Source organism: Eptesicus fuscus, chromosome 22, assembly GCF_027574615.1.
Source record: "Eptesicus fuscus isolate TK198812 chromosome 22, DD_ASM_mEF_20220401, whole genome shotgun sequence".
NCBI classification, from domain to species: Eukaryota; Metazoa; Chordata; class Mammalia; order Chiroptera; family Vespertilionidae; genus Eptesicus; species Eptesicus fuscus.
Genome location: NC_072494.1, coordinates 36000621 through 36022808, shown reverse-complemented (window position 1 = coordinate 36022808; position 22188 = coordinate 36000621). Strand labels below are relative to the sequence as shown.

The 22188-nt window shown below is 60.9% G+C and overlaps 1 protein-coding gene across 1 annotated transcript; it reads left to right on the top strand.

The window, feature by feature from the left end:
• The first annotated feature begins 1931 nt into the window (after positions 1-1931).
• On the top strand, positions 1932-20553 carry CNTN2 (contactin 2). The gene is made up of 22 exons (XM_008154210.3): positions 1932-2019; positions 6039-6183; positions 6363-6538; positions 6700-6795; positions 7184-7393; positions 7669-7768; positions 8773-8948; positions 9342-9478; positions 9854-9983; positions 11335-11485; positions 11605-11732; positions 12030-12205; positions 12645-12765; positions 13483-13641; positions 14087-14236; positions 16644-16714; positions 17033-17267; positions 17584-17696; positions 18986-19172; positions 19494-19606; positions 20037-20205; positions 20444-20553. Exons 1-22 carry the CDS (start codon positions 1947-1949, stop codon positions 20551-20553), a joined length of 3126 nt encoding a protein of 1041 aa, XP_008152432.2. The 5' UTR covers positions 1932-1946.
• The last annotated feature ends 1635 nt before the right edge of the window (positions 20554-22188 follow it).

Below are 22188 nucleotides of genomic sequence, written 5' to 3'. Positions count from 1 at the left end.
TGAGTGTGTGAGTGTGAGTGTAAGAGTGTGTGAGTGTGACAGTGATGTGCACAGGCTCCTGGAGGCACAGAACACAGCTGTCCTCAAACAGCACCACACAAGTCAGAGCTATTCCGTGCCAGGCACTTCGCCAGGCTCGGGTGAGACCTGGAGGAGACACGGTCTCTCCCCGTGGGGAGCTCACAGCCTCCTATGGAGGCAGACATGCCTCCTCGGGCAGGGCCACGGCAGTCAGGATGCGAGCTGGATTCTAACTGCGTGCTCGTGGGGCATGTTAGGGGCTTGGGTGAGCTTGAATGGGGCCGTGTGGGATGCGGAGGTGTGTGCCCGGCCTGGGAAGGGCATTTCAGAGGAGGGGAGTCACGTGACAACGGCACAGAGATGGGGTGTTGGGGGAAGGTCATGGGACCAGAAGTGCTGAATTTCTCAGTTCAAGTCTGGAACGTGGCCAGGACAGGGGAAGGGGGGGTGGGGCAGGTAGTCGTGAGAGGTGGCCCCAAGGCCCTTCCTGACAAAGGCAAGCGGGCATGAGGCTGGAGTTGGGCGGAGAGGCTTGAGAGGGTTTGGGGACTCTCTTTCCAAGAACACAGCATGAAGGGAGACAGGGAGGTACTGAGCGTGCTGTGGTTTTCAGACCCTGTGCTGACCCGGGGCCGAGTCAGAGCCACCTGCACCTGCCTCTCCCCGGCCACCCCGCCCAGGGGACAGCATCCAGGCCCTCAGCGCCCTACCCTCTGCGAGCTCCCAGTCTCAGAGCTGGAAGGGGCCTTAGAGAGCAGCCATTCTACAGATGAGGCACCGAGACCCGGGGGGTGGGGGGCGGGTTTGTAGACAGTGAGTGGAAGAGCCCCAAGCCAGGCCCCGCTTCTCCTCCTGCCCAAACCCCCACCACCATCCCCGCCCCGCTCTTAGGTGTCTGCGAGGGGGCAGGCAGGACAGAGACGCAGACTGGCTGCCTGCTGGCTCCCATGGCAGCTCTGACAGGGACCCTCGGGAGCCCAGGGACCCAGGCACCCAAATCACGGAAAGCACGCCCCTGCGATGCCCCGCTCCCTCCGGAACCTGGAAAGCTGGCCCGGAGACGGGGAGTGGCTGGAGAGGCTGTCCCTGGCCTCGCTTCTAGGGATGCGGCCCCACCTGTCAGACTGGCAGAGGGGCTCTGAGTTGTTCTCGGGGGCCCCTCCCTAGGGACCAGGTTGCCCTGAGCTCCCAAGATTTAGCCAAGACCCCGCCAGCTCCGTGCCAGGAGGCTCCTCTGGAAGCTGCACCAACGCTTTCAGCTCAGGCTTCTCTGCCCATTCGCCCGTGCGGTCGGGAGCACCGCTGTGCGGTCGGGAGCACCGCTTAACGGGCCACATGGCTCCACCCGCAGAGACGTGATGCCTTAGCCGGGGGCCCGGGGAGAGGGTGGGTGCCTCAGTGAGACCCCTCCTCACTAGAAGCAGGGCTGGGCCTGAGAGACGGTGCATTGCCCCCCGCCCAGGCAGCTATGGGGGGAGTGGGCCCCCCTTACTAGAGAAAGATGTTACTAGTTCCCCAAGTCCAGGCCCGGGCCCTGTTCCCGTCAGGACCCACACCAAGAGCTATTGCAGGAGAGCTGGCAGCTGGCCCTTGCCTCCTGACCCCAGTTGGTCACTGTTTCCCCTCCTGAGGTCCCTGCTGGCCGAGGGGGTAGAGGAGGGCAGGGCAGTGACTGAGCCAGACTCCCAGGGGGCCGTGGGAGGCACTCAGCCATGGAAGAGCTCCTTGGTAATAGCCAAGCCCCTTCCCCTGGGCCCCGGGAGGACGAGCACTTGAGCAGTTCCGGCCTCGCCCAGGCAAGACCCAGACAGCCTGGAGCTGGGAGGGGCGCTCCGCTCAGGGCCCCCGGCCCTCCTGCCTCCCCAGGTCCTGCTCAGCGTCCTGCCGCACTGTCCTCTCCTCTCCACCTCGGCCTGGACGCCGCCATGGGGACACGCTCCGGGAGGAGGTCGCCGCCGCTGCTGCTGCTGCTGGCTGTGGCCCTCGTCGCCTCTCCAGGTAAGAGGGCTGTGGGGTCCCTGAAGCCCAGCAGGGTGGTTCTAGGATTATGTCATTGCTATTATTGGGGTGATGACTACAGAAGTCCCTGGCTCTGTAGTGCTGTGGCACTTAACGTTTCTGAGGCATTTCCTGGCTAGAATTTCCCCATTTATGGATCTTCCTCCCCTTTGAGGTTAGGAGAGGGACTGAGTCTTGGCCACGTAGAGATGAAAGAAGCATGATCAGCCCTAACCGTTTTGGCTCAGTGGATAGAGCGTCGGCCTTCGGACTGAAGGGTCCCAGGTTCGATTCCGGTCAAGGGCATGTACCTTGGTTGTGGGCACATCCCCAGTAGGAGCTGGGGAGGGTCTCAGCCCATCCACTCTCTGGCCCCATCCCCGCTGTGACCTCCTACCTCAGTGCAGGAGGCAGCTGATAGATGTTTCTCTCTCATCGATGTTTCTAACTCTCTATCCCTCTCCCTTCCTCTCTGTAAAAAATCAATAAAATATATTTTAAAAAAAGAAAGAAAGAAAGAAAGAAAGAAAGAAAGAAAGAAAGAAAGAAAAGAAGCATGATCAGAGAGGGTGAAAGGCTTGCCCTGGGTCACCCAGCCGGATTACGGCACAACCAGACCCCACAGCATCAGCCCGCAGTGGAGGCCTCGAAGGCTGCTCTGTTCAGTAGCGTAGCCAATAGCCACGGGACGATCACAATGAAGAGAAATTCAGTTTTAAAATTGGTTCCTCAGTGGTACTAGCCACATTTCAAGGGCTAATTGCCACGCTGGACCGCAGCACAGATTACAGAACATTCCCGTGGCCGGAGGAAGTCCTCCTGGTGGTGCAGGGCTGACATTTATTTTCTTCCCTCCCCTGGCAGACCGTGTGGAGCAGGCTGTGGGGAGAGGGGAGGCAGAGCCCCGGGGGCCCAGGCAAAAGGCAAGAGGGACCCCAGCAAAGGCTCTCACGCCAGGGGTGCTGCGAAGTGGGGGGAGGGGAGGACGGGCTGATGGGAGGAGGAGGGGGGCGTGGAGAAGAGGGCCGTGTAGGCTGAGAGGCCGGGGTAGCTGGACTCTGGAGAGGGTGCCGGAGACCCAGCCCTTCTGATCGCTGGAGAGCGCTCAGGCCACCTGCTGCAACTTGAGGGGTTCGCTATGCCCACCGCCGGCCTCTCTGCCCTGACCCCCAGCCCGGATCCATAGACGGTCCTTTTCTCCTTAAGATCTCCATGGGAGAAAGAGTGCCCGTGCTCCCCATCCTCCTCTGTCCTCCTGGAGTCCCCGCCAGCTCAGGCTGCACCCACCCCTCCCTCAAGGCTGTGGCCACACATTCTAGGTTCTTGTGTCACCAGGGAAGGACTCGGCTGGCATGCTTCCCACCGTCTCAGCGTGTCCCAACGCCTCTCAGTCCTGCACCCGAGCCAGTGAGGCTGCTGGGAAACAGGAATGACCCGCGGGTGGGCGGAGTCTCCCAGCCCCAGCCCCAGGCCTAGCTGCCTGGGAGGGCCCTCCGTCCCCAGGAGCTGCTGGGTTGGGGAGCCCTGGCTGAGGGAGCAGGAGACACCCATCCTGCAGAGAGCAGAGAGGGGCCTGGGCCGCTCAGCACTGCGCCCTCAGGGATAGCTCAGTGCTGGGACCCCATCACTGGAGGCAGAGGTGTGGGCAGCCTCCGGGGTCCTTAGGCCCAGAGATGCAGGGAAGGCCACAGGAGAGGGGACCCGGTCTGCCACGTGGCAGAGCTCCAGAGACTGGAGTGGAACATCCTGTGGCTTGTTCCGCCCCCAGGAAGGTGCCTGGGCTCCACCTCCTCACTGCCCTGCCCGGGAGGGGGGGGGGGGGCTGCACCTGGTACAGGGAAAGGCCAGAGGGCTCCCCTCCACCTCACGTCTCGCGCCCCTCACCTGTGCTTGGGGAGCAGCGTTGCCAGGACAGGGAATCCTGCCTCCTGCCTGTGCGTGTGTTCGTGCGATGTGGGTGCACATAAGGGAGTGCGAGCAGGTGAGAGGTGTGGGCACGTGCATCTGTAGATGTCGGGGTGAGGGTGTGCACACGGCTGAGTGCAAGGAGAAGGCTTTACCGGGACGAAGGCCAGTCTGAAAGCATCGGTGCCCCTGGGCCCACTCAGCCGCCCCCACCAGGGTTCCTGGAAGACAGGGTTACTGGAAGCTGCTGTTGAGCAAGATGGTTCCCAGCAGCCTGGCTGCCTCCGCCCCCCTCCCTCCCCTCCCAGCCCCTCTCCGCAGTCCCAGCTGGGGCAGGGGTCCCTCCCCTCCACCACCATCATTAACTTGGGATTAGGCTGGGCCCTAGCCGCCATCTCCAAGGCCTGGGGCGGCAGTGAAGGGTGGTGATGGGCGGTGGGGAGGGGGGTGGGGGATGCATTTCAGGGAGCCCTGCCTCCATCCTCATTCTGAGAGCTGCTTCACAGCTGCCCTCCCTCCCCGGGGTCCAGGCTGGGCCTCAGCTGTAGCATAGGGACCAAGTCCCCGTCCCTGGAAGAGGGCTGACAGCTGGGTGCGTTGGGCGAGGAGGCACTAATTGGTTCATGGAGACCCCACAGCCCCCATGACCCCCCACGGAGGGCCTGGAATCAGCTGCACTGAGGGTGGAGCAATTAGGGGTGGCCTGGCTCCTGCCTGACACTACGAAGGCGCATGAGCCTGGTCACAGGAATTGGCACACGGAGCCGCTCCCCACCTCCCAGGAAAGGCAGGTGCGACTCGCTCCCCCCTGCGCCCGGGGCCCTGCCCTGGTGAGGCTGCACACTGGCCCTGAGGTGCCCGTTCGCTCAGCTAATTCAGGAGACCGAGGTGCAGACCTGCACGCGCCTCAGACCTGCCCTGTGACCCGGCACGTCGTTCCCTCTTCTGCGCCTCTCTTTCTTTTTTCTTTTCTTTTTTTTTTCCTTTCCTTTTTGTTAATCCTCACCCGGGGATATTTTTCCATTGATTTGTAGAGCGATGGGAGGAAGAGGGAGAGACAGAGAGAGAGAAACATGGATGTGAAAGAGACACATCGATGGGCTGCCTCCTGCAGGGGCCTGGGGCCTGGGATCCAGCCTGTAACCCAGGGGGTACGTGCCTTTGACCGAAATTGAACCCGGGACCCTCCGTCCTCGGGCCGACGCTCTATCCACTGAGCCAAACCGGCCGGGGCTGTGGCTCTCCTCCTTGAGCTGTCACCCTGGGACTGTATACAAATGCCCCCAAAGCAACGTGCACACCATCCACCCGTCAGAAAGCCGCCCTTCCTCCCCCAGTCCTCCCCCACCCACACCTGGGTCAGCAGACATCTGCTGAGCACACGCCCGTGCCAGGCTGAAGCCTCCCACAGACCCTGGGAGGGGAGTGCACCTTCTTTCCATTGCACAGGTGGAGATGTTGGGCTCAGAAGGTTCTAGAACAGCTGGTAAGAAGCTCAGAACCAGGGCCCGTTCCCTCGGGACAGCCTCTCCCAGGGACATAGATTCCCTCTCCCCCTTTTGACCAGTGACTTCCCACACAACCTCCAAGGCCGACCTCACAGCCTGCAGACCAGCTTTCCCGAGAGATCCCCGACAGCCCCTGGGCAGTGCCCCCTGCTTCCACTCGAGGGCCCCCTGCACCTTGAACCTAACCTGTTAGGGTGGCTCTTGTCCCCTGTGCTGGCCCTTCCTGTCTGCCCTCCCGGACTGCAGTCCTGGGGGGAACAGGGTCTGTGTCTTCCTCATGTTTGCAACACAATCTCTAGCCCAGCGCCAGGTATACAGCAGGTGCTCAATACCCGTGCAGGATGGGTGATCGACTGAACTAACTTGCCCTGATCGGGCCTGTCCACCCTATTTAAATTCAACGTTTAATTAATTACAATTAAATAAAATTAAGAATTCGGTTCCTCGGCGGCACGAGCCACATGTTGAGGCTCCACGGTGGCGAGTGGTGCCGGACTGGACCGTGCAGAAAACAGAACCCTCCCCGCTGTGAGAGTTCTCCTGGGCGGCACCGCCCCGGGGCCAGGCTGCAGCCCCCGGTCCCTGAGGCCTGTGTCCCCATCTCAGCTGGGAGCTCGGCCCGGGGATCCCCGGCCACCTTTGGGCCTGTCTTCGAAGACCAGCCGCTCAGTCTGCTGTTCCCAGAAGAGTCCACGGAGGAGAAGGTGACCTTGGCGTGCCGTGCCCGGGCCAGCCCTCCGGCCACCTACAGGTGAGACCCCACGTGGTGAGACCCCACGGTGGTGAGACCTCATGGTGGTAAGACCCATGGTGGTGAGACCTATGGTGGTAAGACCCCATGGTGGGTGAGACCCCACGTGGTGAGACCCATGGTGGTGAGACCTCGGGAAGCTGTGCGGGCAGGACTCAGGGGCCCTCCTCCCGCTGCAGGTGGAAGATGAACGGCACCGAGATGAAGCTGGAGCCGGGCTCCCGCCACCAGCTGGTGGGCGGCAACCTGGTCATCATGAGCCCCACCAAGGCCCAGGACGCTGGCGTCTACCAGTGCCTGGCCTCCAACCCCGTGGGCACCGTGGTCAGCAGGGAGGCCGTCCTGCGCTTCGGCTGTGAGACCCAGACCCGTGGGGTGCCGGGACATTCTGGGGGAGGGGGTGGGGACTGGGAGAAGTGTCCAGAAGAGGCAGGTGGCTGCCCCCCACGGGGGCTGAGTGGGAGGGCCCGGCGGGCGGGAGGACGGCGCCTGAGCACGGCCTGGCCTTCACTCCAGTCCTGCAGGAATTCTCCAAGGAGGAGCGGGACCCCGTGAAAACCCACGAGGGCTGGGGAGTGATGCTGCCCTGTAACCCCCCTGCCCACTACCCAGGTGAGTCGGGCCCTGGCCCGTGGTTAGACAGAGGGCCCAGGAGGGCGCCGGCCGCCCAGCAGAGGAGGGTGGGTGAAAGGTGGTGAGTGACGCCCGGGAGCTAGCCCTGGGCCCTCAGCCTTAAGTGACGGCTCCTCGATGGGCCCATCCTTTTCTAGCGCTGCCCTGCCGTCCCCTTCCGGCGCGAGGTCCCTGCGGGCCGTTCCCTGTCAGGCGCACTGCTCTCCCCAGGGGCAGGGATCAAGGGCAATCTTCCCTCTAGGTCTCCCCTCAGCCCAGCTCAGAGAACGGGGCTCTCAGGACCCCCCCCAGCAGCATGTTGGGGTCCCACCCAGAGTGGCCTGTTGGCCCAACACCCCCTGGTGTCCTCATACTCCCCACGTCCTAGGCCTGTCCTACCGCTGGCTCCTCAATGAGTTCCCCAACTTCATCCCGACGGACGGGCGGCACTTCGTGTCCCAGACCACGGGGAACCTGTACATCGCCCGGACCAACGCCTCCGACCTGGGCAACTACTCCTGCCTGGCCACCAGCCACATGGACTTCTCCACCAAGAGCGTCTTCAGCAAGTTTGCTCAGCTCAACCTGGCCGCTGAAGGTCAGGGTCGGCGGGCAGGCCGGGCGGGGAGAGCTGAGGGGCAGGGGAGGTGCAGAAAGGGGTTTCCCCTCAGGGATTGTGAAGCAGCTCAAGGGCACAGGGTCTGGGGCCCAGACCACCGGGTCCTTCTGCTACAAGCCCTCAGCCGCTCGGCCCAGGTCCCCAAGGGGGAAGCGAGTTAGGACGGAGTCAGCGCCGAGCTGGGCTGAGATCCTGGCACGGGAGCACCTGACCCGGACCTCTAGCCTCCGACCTGCCAAACCCTCTCTCCCCAGACCCCAGGCTCTTCGCGCCCAGCATCAAGGCCCGCTTCCCAGCGGAGACGTACGCGCTGCTGGGGCAGCAGGTCACCCTGGAGTGCTTTGCCTTCGGGAAGTGAGTGGCGGAGGAGGGCGGGCGGGCGGGACACGGGTGACCCCAGAGAGAAAGGGGGCAGGCAGGGGCAGCACCCAGTCATCGTGGCGCCCCTCTCAGGGTCTAGCGGGGTGCCAGGCCCACAGTCTGCAGTGGCCTGCCTGGTTCCAATCCCAACTCCGCCACTTGCTGGCTGGGAGACCTTGGGAAAATGACTTAACCTCTCTGTGCCTCCGTTCCCTTATTTGCGCGTGGTGATGATAATAGCTCCTACCTCGTGGGGTCGTTATGAGGAGGCAGTGAGTTAATATACGTAAAGTGCTCAGAGCAGAGCCTGGCGTTCAGTCAGGATTCTGTGGCTGCTGACCGTTGCCTTTTTTAAAAACTGCGATAGGAATCATGCTCTCCCAGGAAAAGGATTCCCTGGAACGGGCGACACAAATTGTGGGTGTTCCATAAGTAAATATCTGCAGAATGAATCCCTCCTGCTATTTGGGGAAGCCCAGGCTGCCCCCTGCTTCGGGGAGAGTTATTGGGCTTCCAGAGAATCCTTTTGTCAAGACTCACTGCTACCTCAGTCCATTTTAGCGCACAACTGGAGGCCCTGTGGGAAGCAGCGGCCAGGCCTGTTGGCAAGAGGGGCAAAGGGCCCATAAAGACCCAGGTCAAGGCCACTGTTGGCGAGGGCAGGCCCAGAGGAGGCACGGTGGTCAGCGCAGGGTGGGGGCGCGAGGGCCAGTCAGCTTCCGGTATAGACCACGCGGAAGACCATGCTCACGGGTGTCACAACTGTTCAGGGGCGTGGAGGGAGGAGGGAGCCCCCCTTCTTGCCCCTCCCCTGTCTGTGCTCCCAGCTCACCTGGGAGAGGCCCTTCCCTCCCTCGGTTCCTTCCCAGGCCCCCGGTGAATGCCCTCCTCCCCACCCCCACCTGCCCAGCATCTCAGGAGGACCTGAGGGTCTGGGTGTGGAGAGCTGCCCGCACAGGGGAGTCAGTGCACCCCCTCTGGCTTTGTCTCCCCGCCAGCCCAGTCCCCAGGATCAAGTGGCGCAAAGTGGATGGCTCCTTGTCCCCGCAGTGGGCCACGGCCGAGCCCACCCTGCAGATCCCCAGCGTCGGCTTCGAGGATGAGGGCACTTACGAGTGTGAGGCGGAGAACTCCAAGGGCCGAGACAGCGTCCAGGGCCGCATCATCGTGCAGGGTACGAGGACGCCTCTCCCCGCCTTCACCCTGGCCTCGGGTTGAGGGAGTCCATCCAAAAGTCAGGGAGGAGCCTGGGAGGCCCGTTGCTTAAGCCTCTGGCTCCAGGACTGCCCTGGGGGTGGGGACAGAAGAGGCTAGGGCCTGTGGCCAGCTCAGCTGGCGTTACAGAAAGCACGCGGAAGGCGTTAGAAGGACTTAAGTTGCTAAGACAGCCAGTGGCACGGGCTGCATGTGCCAACTTGCTGGAGCCGCTTCTCACCACATCCCAGGATGCTGATAGCTCCCTCTGCTGTCTGGCACAGGAACTGCAGTGCTGCAATCCCGGCCCTTTCAATGAGCTGGAGGCTCCTCCCTGCTCAACCCCAACCTCTCTCTCCCTTGCACCCCACAGCCCAGCCCGAGTGGCTCAAGGTGATCTCGGATATGGAGGCCGACATCGGGTCCAGCCTGCGTTGGGGCTGCGCGGCCGCCGGCAAGCCCCGGCCCACAGTGCGCTGGCTGCGGAATGGGGAGCCTCTGGCCTCCCAGGTAAGGGACTTGGGCTTCCTCCCACACCCCTACCTCCCTACCCCACTCCCACTTCTGGGCAAAAAGGGTGTTTCTAGGTGCTTCTTTTCATCCCCGCGTCACTTGGCCACAGGCTGGTCAACCGGATAGACTCCTGACTGGAGTCCAGGCACAGCTCAGCCACAGAAACACTGTGTGGTCCTGGGCGGGTCACTTCGCCCCTCTGGCCTCAGTGCTGATGCACAGGGAGGCCCAGCGAATCAAGTCCTGAATTCCAGGCGACTCTGAGATGGGACTGGGCATATGAGCCCCTCCTCCAGGGAGTGGGCCCTCCATCCTGGACCTCCAGTGGTCCCGACGCCCCTGCCCCACCCTGCACCCGGCTCTTTTGCACAGACCCGGGTGGAGGTGCTGGCCGGGGACCTGCGGTTCTCCAAGCTGAGCCTGGAGGACTCAGGCATGTACCAGTGTGTGGCAGAGAACAAGCATGGCACCATCTACGCCAGCGCTGAGCTGGCCGTGCAAGGTAAAGGGCCCAGGGAGGCTGGGGACACCCCTGGGGGGCAAAGGGGGGCGCTAGGGGTCGACATGCAGCATTTCTAAACACACAACACACCTGGCAGTTTTCCTTTGTTTTCCAACAGCTTCTGAGTAGAACTCAGGGATTTAAGAAAGGAGATGAGGTGGCTTGTTCTATGTCTGGCACAATTTAAATGTTTGTGTTGCAGTGAAAAAAAAAAAAAAGATGGCAAAAGTCATTGGAAACCAGATCAATTAGATTAGTGTTTAGCCTGGACCCTTCAGCGCTGTGTCTCAGTTTATTAATTTATAGAATGTGGGCAGTAGTCCTGCCCTCACACAGCTGTTGTGGGATTCAATGAGATGACAGAGGTAAAGCGTAAGGGACCTGCCCAAAGCATAACAGGTGCCCAGTAACTGTTGGCAGCTGCTCATATTCTTATTGTGTGACTTGAGCTCATGAAACTTTAGTCTTCTCATCTGTAAAATGGGCACAGTGGTGCCCACTTCATCAAGTTGTAGTGAGGCTTACAGAAGGCTCATTCATTCATTCCACTAATATTTATTCAGTACCTCCTCAGATAAGGTCACTGCCTTCAAGTATCTTACAATCCAGTAGAGAAAGAGGGCAAATAAACACAAAATCAAATCATTAAATAAGATAATTTCAGACAGCCATTAAAAATACAGACTAAAAAAAAAAAAAATACAGACTAAAAAAAAAAACAAAACCAGACTCAAGAAAAGCCGGTAGTGAGGTAGGAGGAGGGGGGCCAGTGAGATGGGGTGGTCGAAGAAGACCTCTCTGAGGCAGTCGCTTTGAGGATGTGACCCAAGTGTTAAGAAGGAGCCAGCCATGTGAAGATCTGGGGGATTTTCAGTGCAAAGGTCCTGGGGCAGGAACAAGGGGTAGCATTTTCAAAGAACAAAAATGGCCCAGGTGATTGGAGCACACTGAGTGAGGGGCAGAGTGGAGTGAGATGGGATTGGAGAGAGGGACTTAGTTCTGAGTCCCTGTGAGAAGCTGGACTTCCTTCTGAGTGCCTAACTCACATTTTTAAAAAGATATCCCTGGCTGCTGCGGGGGAAAGAATTGAAGAAAGAAAATGCAGAAACAGGAAGACCGATTAGGGGGCCTTTTCACCGTCCAGCAGGAGGGGTGGGGGCTTGGAGCAGCTCGGGGGCAGCGGGTGATCGGAAGGGGTGGATTCCGGGTGGATTTTGGAAGTGGTGCTAAGGGTCACTCATGGACTGACCACGAAGGTCCATAGTGCTTAGCACCCGGCCAGGCGACGTCTTAGTCACGGGTCCTGTCGTGACGCCCTGGGTGACTGTGGGGTGCTCCCCTTTCCTTCCAGCACTGGCCCCCGACTTCAGGCTGAATCCCGTGAGGCGCCTGATCCCTGCAGCCCGCGGGGGAGAGGTCATGATCCCCTGCCAGCCCCGGGCAGCCCCGAAGGCCGTGGTGCTCTGGAGCAAAGGCACTGAGATCTTGGTCAACAGCAGCAGGTACCGCCCGCACCCACCCCCAGCCACTCCCGCTCCCCCGCGTTCTCCCTGGAGCCGAGTCCCTTCCCCGGACCACGTGTGTCCCCGGGGTGGCCCCATCTGCTCTGTCCTGGCTGCAGAGTGACAGTAACCCCGGACGGCACCTTGATCCTAAGAAACATCAGTCGGTCCGATGAAGGCAAATACACGTGCTTCGCTGAGAACTTCATGGGCAAAGCCAACAGCACGGGCATCCTGTCTGTGCGAGGTAAGGGTGTGGTGTGGCTGAGGCTGGTGGACTCAGCCACAGGGGGCACCATCCCCCCTCGCCACCGTGCCCTGGAGTCCCACGCTCCTCCCAGCGTGATTGTGAGACCACTCCGGGACCCGGGTTCATTTGGGGCCACCCTCTCGCCTCCATCCAGAATGTAGACCCGCCTCCTCCCACACACTCGTGGGGCTGCTGGGAGGTCCGGATACGTTGGCCACGCCGCCCCTTCTCATTCCCGGGGCTTAGGACAAACCTCTCCCCTCACCCACCCAGAGGCCTTGTATTTCTTGGCAGATGCGACCAAGATCACGCTGGCCCCCTCCAGTGCCGACATCAACTTGGGCGACAACCTGACCCTGCAGTGCCATGCCTCCCACGACCCCACCATGGACCTCACCTTCATCTGGGCCTTGGACGACTTCCCCATCGACCCCGACAAGCCTGGGGGTCACTACCGGAGGGCCAGTGTGGTGAGGCCCGAGGCCGAGAACCCAGAGCCACTCCCTCCTTTTGGGAAGACAAGGCACCCAAGATGGCCTTGACCGCCCACAGCCTTTCCCCGCTCCCTCGGGAATGCCAGCCAGGGCAAGCTCGTCCTCGGGTTCATAACCATCCTCCCTGGAATGGCAGCTGCCTGGGTTCTCCGGAGCCCGTGCGCTTAGGAGAGATGAGGGACAGACCCCGAAGGCACTCGGCCACTCACTCCCCCTGTGGTGACCCTGCCCCCCGCGCCCATGGCATCAGTAACGTGGGCCCTTGTAGACTGTCTCGTGTCACAGACCGTGTTTAGTCCCCGGTGGGACTGAGTGGGGAGGAGCCGATTCCTCCCACGGAACAGATGGGACCGAGGTACGGGGAGGGCCGGAGCTGCGCCCCCTGACCTGGCCTCTCCCTGTCCCCTGTGTGCAGAAGGAGACGGTTGGAGACCTGACCATCCTGAACGCCCAGCTGCGCCACGGCGGGAAGTACACCTGCACGGCCCAGACGGTGGTGGACAGCGCGTCCAAGGAGGCCACAGTCCTGGTCCGAGGTGACGGGGTTTCCACTGCCACCCCCACCCCACTTCCTCAGAGGCCAGCTGGGCTGCTCCGGTCTTCACTCCCTAACTCCCCGCCTCTCCCCGAGCCGCGGGGAAGGGTTTCTGACAGAAGTTCGCCGAGCTGAACTCATCTGGCCGTTCCTTATAGATCCTAGATCCGTGGTCGGCAAACTGCGGCTCGCGAGCCACATGCGGCTCTTTGGCCCCTTGAGTGTGGCTCTTCCACAAAAATACCACGGCCTGGGCGAGTCTATGTTGAAGAAGTGGTGCTAGAAGAAGTTTAAGTTTAAAAAATTGGGCTCTCAAAAGAAATTTCAATCGTTGCACTGTTGATATTTGGCTCTGTTGACTAATGAGTTTGCCGACCACTGGCCTAGATGAATAGAATATTCTTTCTCCAAAGCCAGTATCTTAGGAAGCATTCCTAAACACATCCCAAGAGTAGAGAACTTTGCTGCGGCCAGAAGTTCTCCGTGCTGGGAAGTGAGTCCACATCCCTCTGTGAGGGTCTCTGGGACCCTCCCAGCCTTGGACACATCCCACCCACCACGCAAAACCCCATTCCTCACTCTCCCACCAGAGCCTGGGTTTGTGGCGCCCTCTGCTGCCTCCACTTGGTACTTCACCAGCCCAAACCAGCCTGGGGGAGGTTGGCTTCAATTGGAAGCTGCCCAATTCTGACCCACAATGCTCTGACCTCTGGTGCAGGTCCCCCGGGCCCCCCGGGAGGCATGGTGGTAAGGGACATCGGCGACACCACTGTCCAGCTCAGCTGGAGCCGTGGCTTTGACAACCACAGCCCCATTGCCAAGTACACCCTGCAAGCTCGCACTCCGCCTGTGGGGAAGTGGAAGCAAGTTCGGACCAGTAAGTGCCCTGCCCTGTCAGGATGGACAAGGCCTGGCTGTGTGCCAGCAGTGGGGGCAGGGGGCAGAGGGCTGGGGCTGAGCCTGGAGCTTCAAAGAGGGACAAGCTTGGGCCATCTGCCTGCAGAGAGCTCCCGGGCCAGTGGGGAGATGGTGGCACGGGGACAGCAGGAGCGTGGGGAGAGCTGAAGGAGGAGGCGCTCAGTGTGCACCCTGAGCGCTGGCGGGAATGTTACTGGGCAATGACTGCATGCACGGCGGCATAGGGTGCCCACGACACCAGCAGAGGCTCCAGGGCGGGGAGGACTCGATTTATGGTCGTTTCTGAAAGAGGTATTGAGTGCTTTGTATGTGTCAGGCCCCAGCCGAGGGCTGGGCCCAAAAGGTGGGCCAGGCTCAGGCCCTGCCCGCCCCGTCCAGACCACCGACTCCTCCGTGCCTTGCAGATCCCGCCAACATCGAGGGCAACGCGGAGACCGCCCAGGTGCTGGGCCTCACGCCCTGGATGGACTATGAGTTCCGGGTCATAGCCAGCAACATCCTGGGCACTGGGGAGCCCAGTGGGCCCTCCAGCAAAATCCGGACCAAGGAAGCAGGTCAGCCCTGGGTGTCCCCAAGTGAAGTAGCTTCAGGCACAGACACCACCCTCCTCCAAGGGAGCCCCAGCCAAGAGCAATTCGCAGAGTCCCCCCACTGCTGACCAGGCTTCAGACTCTAACGCAACACGAGACAGGACGCAGGCCAGGGCCGGGCCACTGCGCTGCACGCAGCCCTGTGCCCTGACCACGGCCTGGCCAAGGCCCTCGTTAAAACATGCGGCAACCTGACAGCTCCATGTGCATCTACGATATCTCAAAACAAAAAGGGTTTTTTACTGGGGGGAAAAAAGTTTGGAGAAGGGAAGGGTCATAGTCTGGACTTGAACCCAGGACGCTGGGGTGGTGGGCAGATGTCCTCCCTGGAAGTGCACGAGCTGCAGAAATCAGCTATGAGGAAGGTGTGTGTGTGAGAGTGTGTGAGCATGGAAGTGTGTGAGAGTGTGTGAGCATGGGAGTGTGTGTGTGTGTGTGTGTGAGTATATGACTCTGTGTATGAACATGTGTGAGCATGTGTGAGTGTTTATGAGTGTATGACTCTGTGTGTGTGTGTGTGTGTGTGTGTGTGTGTGTGTGTGTGTGTGTGTGGTGCAGGGGCCTCGGGAAGCAGCCAGTGTCTCCCAGTCCTCCGATGGTTCCTTTGGGAGCAGGAGGAAGGCTGTCTGCCCACAGCCCTCCTGAAAGGCGGTGTCCGAACCTGAGTGGGGCAGGAGAGGGAGATAGCCTGGTCAGCATCTGCCGAGAGGCGCCTGCCCGCCCTCTGAGCCTGTCCCAGGCAAAGGCCCAGCGCGAGAGCCCGTCAGTCCACCAGCCCCAGGCAGGGTCCCGGGACTGGAAATCTACCTCGGGAAGTGGGGCAGGGAAAAGCCTGATAAAGAGGCAGGACACTGCCTGGCCGTGAACAGAGTTTACGAAGGGAAGCCAACGTGGGCGTGGCCTTGGCAGCTGCAGGATGAAGTGGATGTTCTGTGCCGCCTGACAGCACCAGAGTTAGAGAGGGTAAACGGGGGATAGGCACAGGTCCTAACCAGGCACTCCCAGGTGCAGGTGCGGGAAATTACTCTCCCTGCTTGACCAGGTCAGGACAAGGGCCTATTCCAGGAACCAGCAAGAAGCAGGGGTGCTGATGTATGCCAGAATAGGGGCGTCTCTATGAGGGTCTTGGAAGGACCCTTTGGCTTGAAGGACAGACAGTGGTCACGTCCTAGAGCAGTCTCTCGTCCACAGAACCCTGGAGCCCCGGCCGGGCAGCAGGGAACCAGGACGCTGCCTCCCCTTCTCCTGCCCACACAGGCCTGCCTCCTGGAGGTGTAGTGAGGGTCTGCCTTCTCGTGTCCCTTCCACATAGTTTCCTGGATCCCCAGGCTGACTCTGGGCCCTTTCTGACTGGGACCCTCCTGAGTCAGGAATCCAGGAGCACGTGGCCTGGCTTCCGCAGGGCCGGGTGTGGGAGGGCAGCAGTCTCCTCACTCTGGCGCCCCACCAGTTCATGAGCACAGAGGCCACTGTGGTGCAGAGGGAAGATGAGAGGCTTCGGAATCAGAACTGAGTTCACATTCTAGCTGTGCCGTTTTGCTCTGTGACCTTAGGCAAGTTGCTTAACCGCACTGGGCCTTAGTCTTTCCGCGCTGAAAGGGGGACAGTAACACCCAGCTCGCAGGACCCCAATGGGCACTGAGAGGAAGTGCTCCTTGCAGGTGACAAGGCCCTAAGCTACGGTCTTCAAACCAAGTGATAAGCCTCTAACTGCTGGGTCATCTGCAGAAATATTTTGACCCTCAGCCAACTTAACCCCTGTCAAGCTTCATGAGCTGATGAAATATATCCTTGTTTTAATATCAGCCTTGTTGAATAATAGAGACAATTGGGAAATTAATTCTGCCACAAAAGGAAAAAAGGTAAAACACCCTGCAACCCAAAATAAATGCTTTTTTGTGTCCATTGCATTCTGAATTACTCATTCCCCTGAATTCAAAGCACATTGGAGCTGGTCTCTTATTTAGTTTCAGCGACAGGAGGGAAGGAGGCAATGATCATTGATGGAATGCACACACAGAGAGACACACACACACATGCACACACGGCCGCCACTGTCTTTTTACATTTTATTCTCTTTACAGCCCTTTGAGAGAAACAGTATCCTCATCTTCCAGAGGGAGAATCAGGCGCAGAGAGGTTAAGTAACTTGCTCAGGGAAGCACAGGAGTAAACGGCAGAGGTGGGATTTGATCTCAGGTCTGCCTGACTCCGGGGCCCACGTCCAGAGGGACTGTTAGAGGACAAAACCAGGGCCCATCTGCAGGGGGGTCCCCATCCTAGGTCACTTCACAGGCACAGGCTCAGGGCTTGGGTTCCCTCACTGCCCGTTAACCAGCCCGTTAACATCTGTGTCCCTTGGTCCTGACAGCCCCCTTCGTGGCACCCTCGGGGCTCAGCGGAGGTGGTGGAGCCCCTGGCGAGCTCATTGTCAACTGGACGGTAAGCGCTCGGACAGAGGCAAAACGTGCTTCCAGTTCTCTGGGGGGACAAGTCCTGCCCCCCCCTCCCTCCTCAGTCCTGACTCGTCTCTGGGCTGGGCCGCTGCAGGGAGAACCCAGACAGAGCCAGTGCCCAGTCCCGCAGCCGCCGTCCTCTCCCTCCCCTGCACCCGCTGCCTCCCGCAGGAGCGCCCACACAGGATACACACCACCACGGCGCAGTCCTGGGCTGCCCTCCTGGTGAAGGTTGGGTGGGGGCACAGGATGGGCAGGAAACGCACCCGCGGCCCCTCACCCATGCCACGCTCTTGCCCCTCAGCCCATGTCACGGGAGTACCAGAACGGAGACGGCTTCGGCTACCTGCTGTCCTTCCGCAGGCAGGGCAGCGCCGGCTGGCAGAGCGCGCGGGTGCCCGGCGCCGACGCCCAGTACTTCGTCTACAGCAACGAGAGCATCCGGCCCTACACGCCCTTCGAGGTCAAGATCCGCAGCTACAACCGCCGAGGGGATGGGCCCGAGAGCCTCACTGCCCTCGTGTACTCGGCGGAGGAAGGTGGGTGGCCCCGGGCACCCCTTCTGCCCCATCGCGGCTGCTACTCCCCCCTCAGGCCCACAGTGGGGTGGAGAGGACACGGGTGCCCACGGGGAAGACAGGCCTGGGGTTCTAAGCCGCTGGCCTCATTTCTAGCCCTTGCCACCTGGTCTCCCCTCAGGCCTGGGAAGGAGAGGGAGGCCCTCTGGGACCCCCGTGGCCTTGGTCCTGGACCCTGGGCCCTAAAGTTTTCAGCAAGGGCCGTCGGGGTTGGTGGCTGCCCTGTCAGACACGAGGAGGCCCTGGGAATCCAAATCCATTCTGTATCGGTCCCCAGAGCCCAGGGTGGCCCCGACCAAGGTCTGGGCCAAGGGGGTCTCAGCCTCAGAGATGAACGTGACCTGGGAAGCGGTGCCGCCGGACATGAACGGGGTCCTCCTGGGCTACGAGGTGAGCACTGACCTGGGGCCTGGGAGAGGGAGGACACTGGGGTTGAAGGTTGGGTGAGGGCGCCCAGCCAGCGGGGCTCAGTGGCTGAGCGTCGACCTGTGAACCTGGGGGTCACGGTCCGATTCCAGGTCGGGGCACATGCCCGGGTTGCGAGCTTGGTCTCCCCATGTGGGGCCCATGATGGGAGGCCTATCGGTGGTTCTCTCCCTCCTTCTCCCTTCTTCTCTGAAATTAATAAAAATTAAAATAAAATAAAAAACAGATTCGGTGAGAGCACTAGTCATTCCTCTTTGGAGCACTCACTCACTAACCTGGCAAACAGCACCCAGTCTGTGCAGTCTGTGCAGCAACCGTAGCTGAGACCCGATGGCTGGTGCCCACGGGGAAGACAGGCCTGTAGACAGCCTTGAGGTAATGCTAGGCCAGCACCTGCCCTGGAGCTACGGGGCCTAGGAGGGGAGGGGCCTAGGAGAGGAGGAGTTTGGGGAGGAGGGGCCTAGGAGAGGAGGAGTTTGGGGAAGAGGGGCCTAGGAGAGGAGGAGCCTAGGAGAGGAGGGGCCTAGGAGAGGAGGGGCCTAGGAGAGGAGGAGCTTGGGGAGGAGGGGCCTAGGAGAGGAGGGGCCTAGGAGAGGAGGGGCCTAGGAGAGGAGGAGTTTGGGGAGGAGGGGCCTAGGAGAGGAGGAGCCTAGGAGAGGAGGGGCCTAGGAGAGGAGGAGTTTGGGGAGGAGGGGCCTAGGAGAGGAGGAGCCTAGGAGAGGAGGGGCCTAGGAGAGGAGGAGTTTGGGGAGGAGGGGCCTAGGAGAGGAGGGGCCTAGGAGAGGAGGGGCAGGTTCTGGAAGGGGCATGGCCTGCCCCTTTCATGCCAGAGCCCAGCTAGCTTGGCATCCTCAGGGCTGCAGGGAACCACATGGCCCCCTCTATGTACCAGTTGATCATCCTGTCCCTGTGGAACTCTGGACCCAGCAGTTTCTGCCCTGAGCCCTGGGCCCACCGATGAGCCCACCCTAGGGTGCCTGTGCAGGAGAGGGGGCGAGAAGCCCAGAGGAAGGACGAAGAAGCAAGGCTGTCACTGCCTGAGGAAGCCATCTGCCCGGTCACTAGTGATGTGGTCGATGCCACTCCAGCCGTCAGCTGGGTGTTAGCCCAGCAGGCTAGGCAGGCCCCACTGAGGAGTGACTCCCCACTCAGGGAGCAGGAGAGGAACAGGATGTGGCGGCCAGGGCCGGAGTGAGGGGAGCCCTGCAGTCCCGCACTTGACAGCTGAACCTAGGGTATCCCGGCCCCCTCAGATCCGCTACTGGAAAGCTGGGGACAAAGAAGCAGCCGCTGACCGCGTGAGGACGGCAGGGCTGGACACCAGTGCCCGAGTCACTGACCTGCACCCCAACACCAAGTACCACGTGACCGTTCGGGCCTACAACCGGGCGGGCACTGGGCCTGCCAGCCCTTCTGCCAATGCCACGACCATGAAGCCCCGTGAGTCTGCCGGCCCGGGGTGGGGGACAGGTGTGTTTGGGGGGAGCGGGTGTCTCCAGGATCACTCTTCCCCCCAGTGCAAGACAAATGCTCTAGCCCACAAGCCTGGCTGGACGGAAACGAGGCAGCAGCCTCGTGAAAATGGGGCGTTGCGTTCACAGCCTCTCTCCTCCCGCCGGTGGATTCCCACGGGGTGTGTTTCTTAGGCGGCTGTGGCGGGATGTTCTGGGTGCAGACACTCAGAAAAAGGCTGGCCAAAGGCAAGGGGTGGGTGGTGAGGACGCATGCACAGGTCGGCCCAACTCCTCCCTCCTCTGGCAGCTCCGCGGCAACCCCCCGGCAACATCTCCTGGACGTTCTCGAGCTCCAGTCTGAGCATTAAGTGGGACCCTGTGGTCCCTCTCCGCAATGAGTCTGCGGTCACCGGCTATAAGGTAGGAAGGGATCGGCCAAGCGCTGGATGGTGGGGAACGGCTCGTCTGCATTCGCGGGGAACACAGGAGGGCCGCACTTTGTAGCAGAAGGGACCCGAGTTAGATGTAAGCAGGAGACACACGAATGGGTCTCCAGGTCACTTGTAGTGGCCACTGTAAGAAAGGGGGCCGCAGGAAGGCAGGGTCCAGGGGGGCCGTGAGGGACTGGGGGCAGTCTGGGGTCCTTCTAGCCTAAGGGGTCTGCAAAAACAGTGCAGCTGGCTGCCAGCTTTTCTCCACCAATGGAGCGCTTGTTCAAGAGCCTGGTCCTGGTCAACAGGAAACAGGAGGGGTGGGGACGCAGGCCCTCTCGGGCCCAGTGCCTCGGGCTGAGGAAGAGGGAGGAATCGGCCCTGGTGTAAGTGACGCCACCTGCCTAACCTCCCCACAGATGCTGTACCAGAATGACCTACACCCGACTCCCACGCTCCACCTCACCAGCAAGAACTGGATCGAAGTGGCCGTTCCCGAAGACATCGGCTATGCCCTGGTGCAGATCCGGACCACGGGGCCTGGAGGGGACGGAACCCCGGCAGAAGTCCACATCGTGAGGAATGGAGGTGCTGCCTCCCCCCACCCCTTCCCCCGGGAGTCTCAGGGTGCTCTCCTCAGGGGCCAGGGGGAGGCCGAGGCCCTGCACAACGCTGTAGGAGTGGGGCTGAAACACCTCTCCGTCCCGAAGCCTGCCCTCCTTGCGTCTCCATAGAAAGGCCTGGGTCCCCTCCCAAGAGTGGGGTGTGTGTGAGGGAGGAGGGTACCCGGCCAACCCTGCCCCACGTTTCTGCCTGCCGCTTCCAGACACAAGCATGATGGTGGAGAACTCGGCAGTCTGCCCGGCCCCGCGCCCCAGCACCATCCTCTCCCACTCCGTGGCCATGCTGGTCCTCATAGGCCACCTGGAGCTCTGACCTTGGCGCCCCTCCCTCCACCGCCGGACACCACCTCCGAGGATGCAGCCAGCTGGCCCGGCCCCTCCCGATGCCAAGATGGCCCAACACTGTGCCTGAGACTGGCTGGTTTAAATACCTACTGTAGACAGCGCCCTTTTTGTAGGAGGCAGGGTATTTCGTATTCTGCCACTGGCTAGAACCCATGCGAGGATTTTTATTTATTTATTTTTTAATCAAGAGGCACCGGACAGTAATTTCCAAGATGATACGGAACCCGTGCCGGGCCCTCTGGGGTGCCAGGTCTATGGGAAGAAGGGCATCTGAAACATTCCCTTCACGTCTGTGGAGATGGCGTCCTGGGACCGCAGACGGACTCTGTCCCCTGAGGGCAGCGCCCCAGACCCGGCAGGAGCACTGGAGGTGACCCGGGCTGAAGTGGAGCAAGGCATACACCTGAGCATCCCTCAGTCTAAGGAGAGAGCCCCCCTGGGACCAAGGACCCTCCTACTTTCTCGAGGGGCAGCACGGCTGGGCCCTGGCATTGCCCTCGATGACTCCCTGGAGGATCCTGCCACCTGACCAGGTGGCTGAGCACCAGTGCCCTGAGGGCTGAGCCCCTGCAGCGTTGGGGGTGATACTCAGACTTGGGGGGAGGGGAGCTAACAGGGACTGAGAGGCTGGGACACCTGGTGGGGAGGGGCACCAGACTTGGCCTGACGTTGCCCTCTTTAGCCAACACTGCCAACCCGACCTGTCACCCAGAGTGACAGCAGCCACTCCAGGTGGCGGGGTGACTAAAGGGCTTGTCTTGGGGAGGCCCCCCCACCCACCAAGACCCATTCTGCACAGTCCCTCCAGGGTTGGGCAGGAGACCAGAGACAGGGGTATGTGCCCACCCTCCTCTCCAGCGTGGCCTGCAGGCCCAGGACTCCCTCCCCCGGCACTGACCCCCTCGCGCCTGGGAGAGTAAAGGGCAGGCTTCTGAGGACGACAGAGGATAAACATGGCCCTGCCTGCTCCCAGGAAAACCCGTCCCCGGGCTGCCTCAGACCGCTCTTTTGCATTTCTCCAGAAGAAAAGGGGATAATAAATGGGACCTCCGACCTTGTGCTCTGGGTATATTACCAGTCACAGAACATCGAGGCTTTAGAGCTCACCTGTCCAAGCCCCTCACTTTACAGATGAAGACACTGAAATCGAAAGGGTCAGGGTCACACAGCGTGCCCGAGACGACGGGGCTCAGATAAGAACTCCAGCCCCCTTATTAAGGAGGGCGTGGAAAATTCTGCTTCTAGAGATCCTGGTGGGTGATCGTGGGGTGAGCAGCCTGGCTGGGCCCAACCCAAGGTGTGGGCAGATTCTAGGAGACATCAGGCCTTTGCCTTCGGAGCCTCGCTTCTGCTAAGACCTCACTCTGCAGTGCTGGCTTGAAGCCCCCGTGCCCCTTACCCTTGTTCCCAGAGGCCAAAGCCGGGACAGGGACTCCCCAAACCCAGGGGCCAGTGGCGGCACAACCTGTGCTGACTGGTGGCCGTTGACATCCACGAGCAGCAGGACAGGTATCTTGTAGGGAACGGGCCCCTACGCCTGGTTTTTGTGGTTTACAGTCAGAGCCCTATTTTGCTATGGTTTTTTAAACGTTTGAGTCCTGCT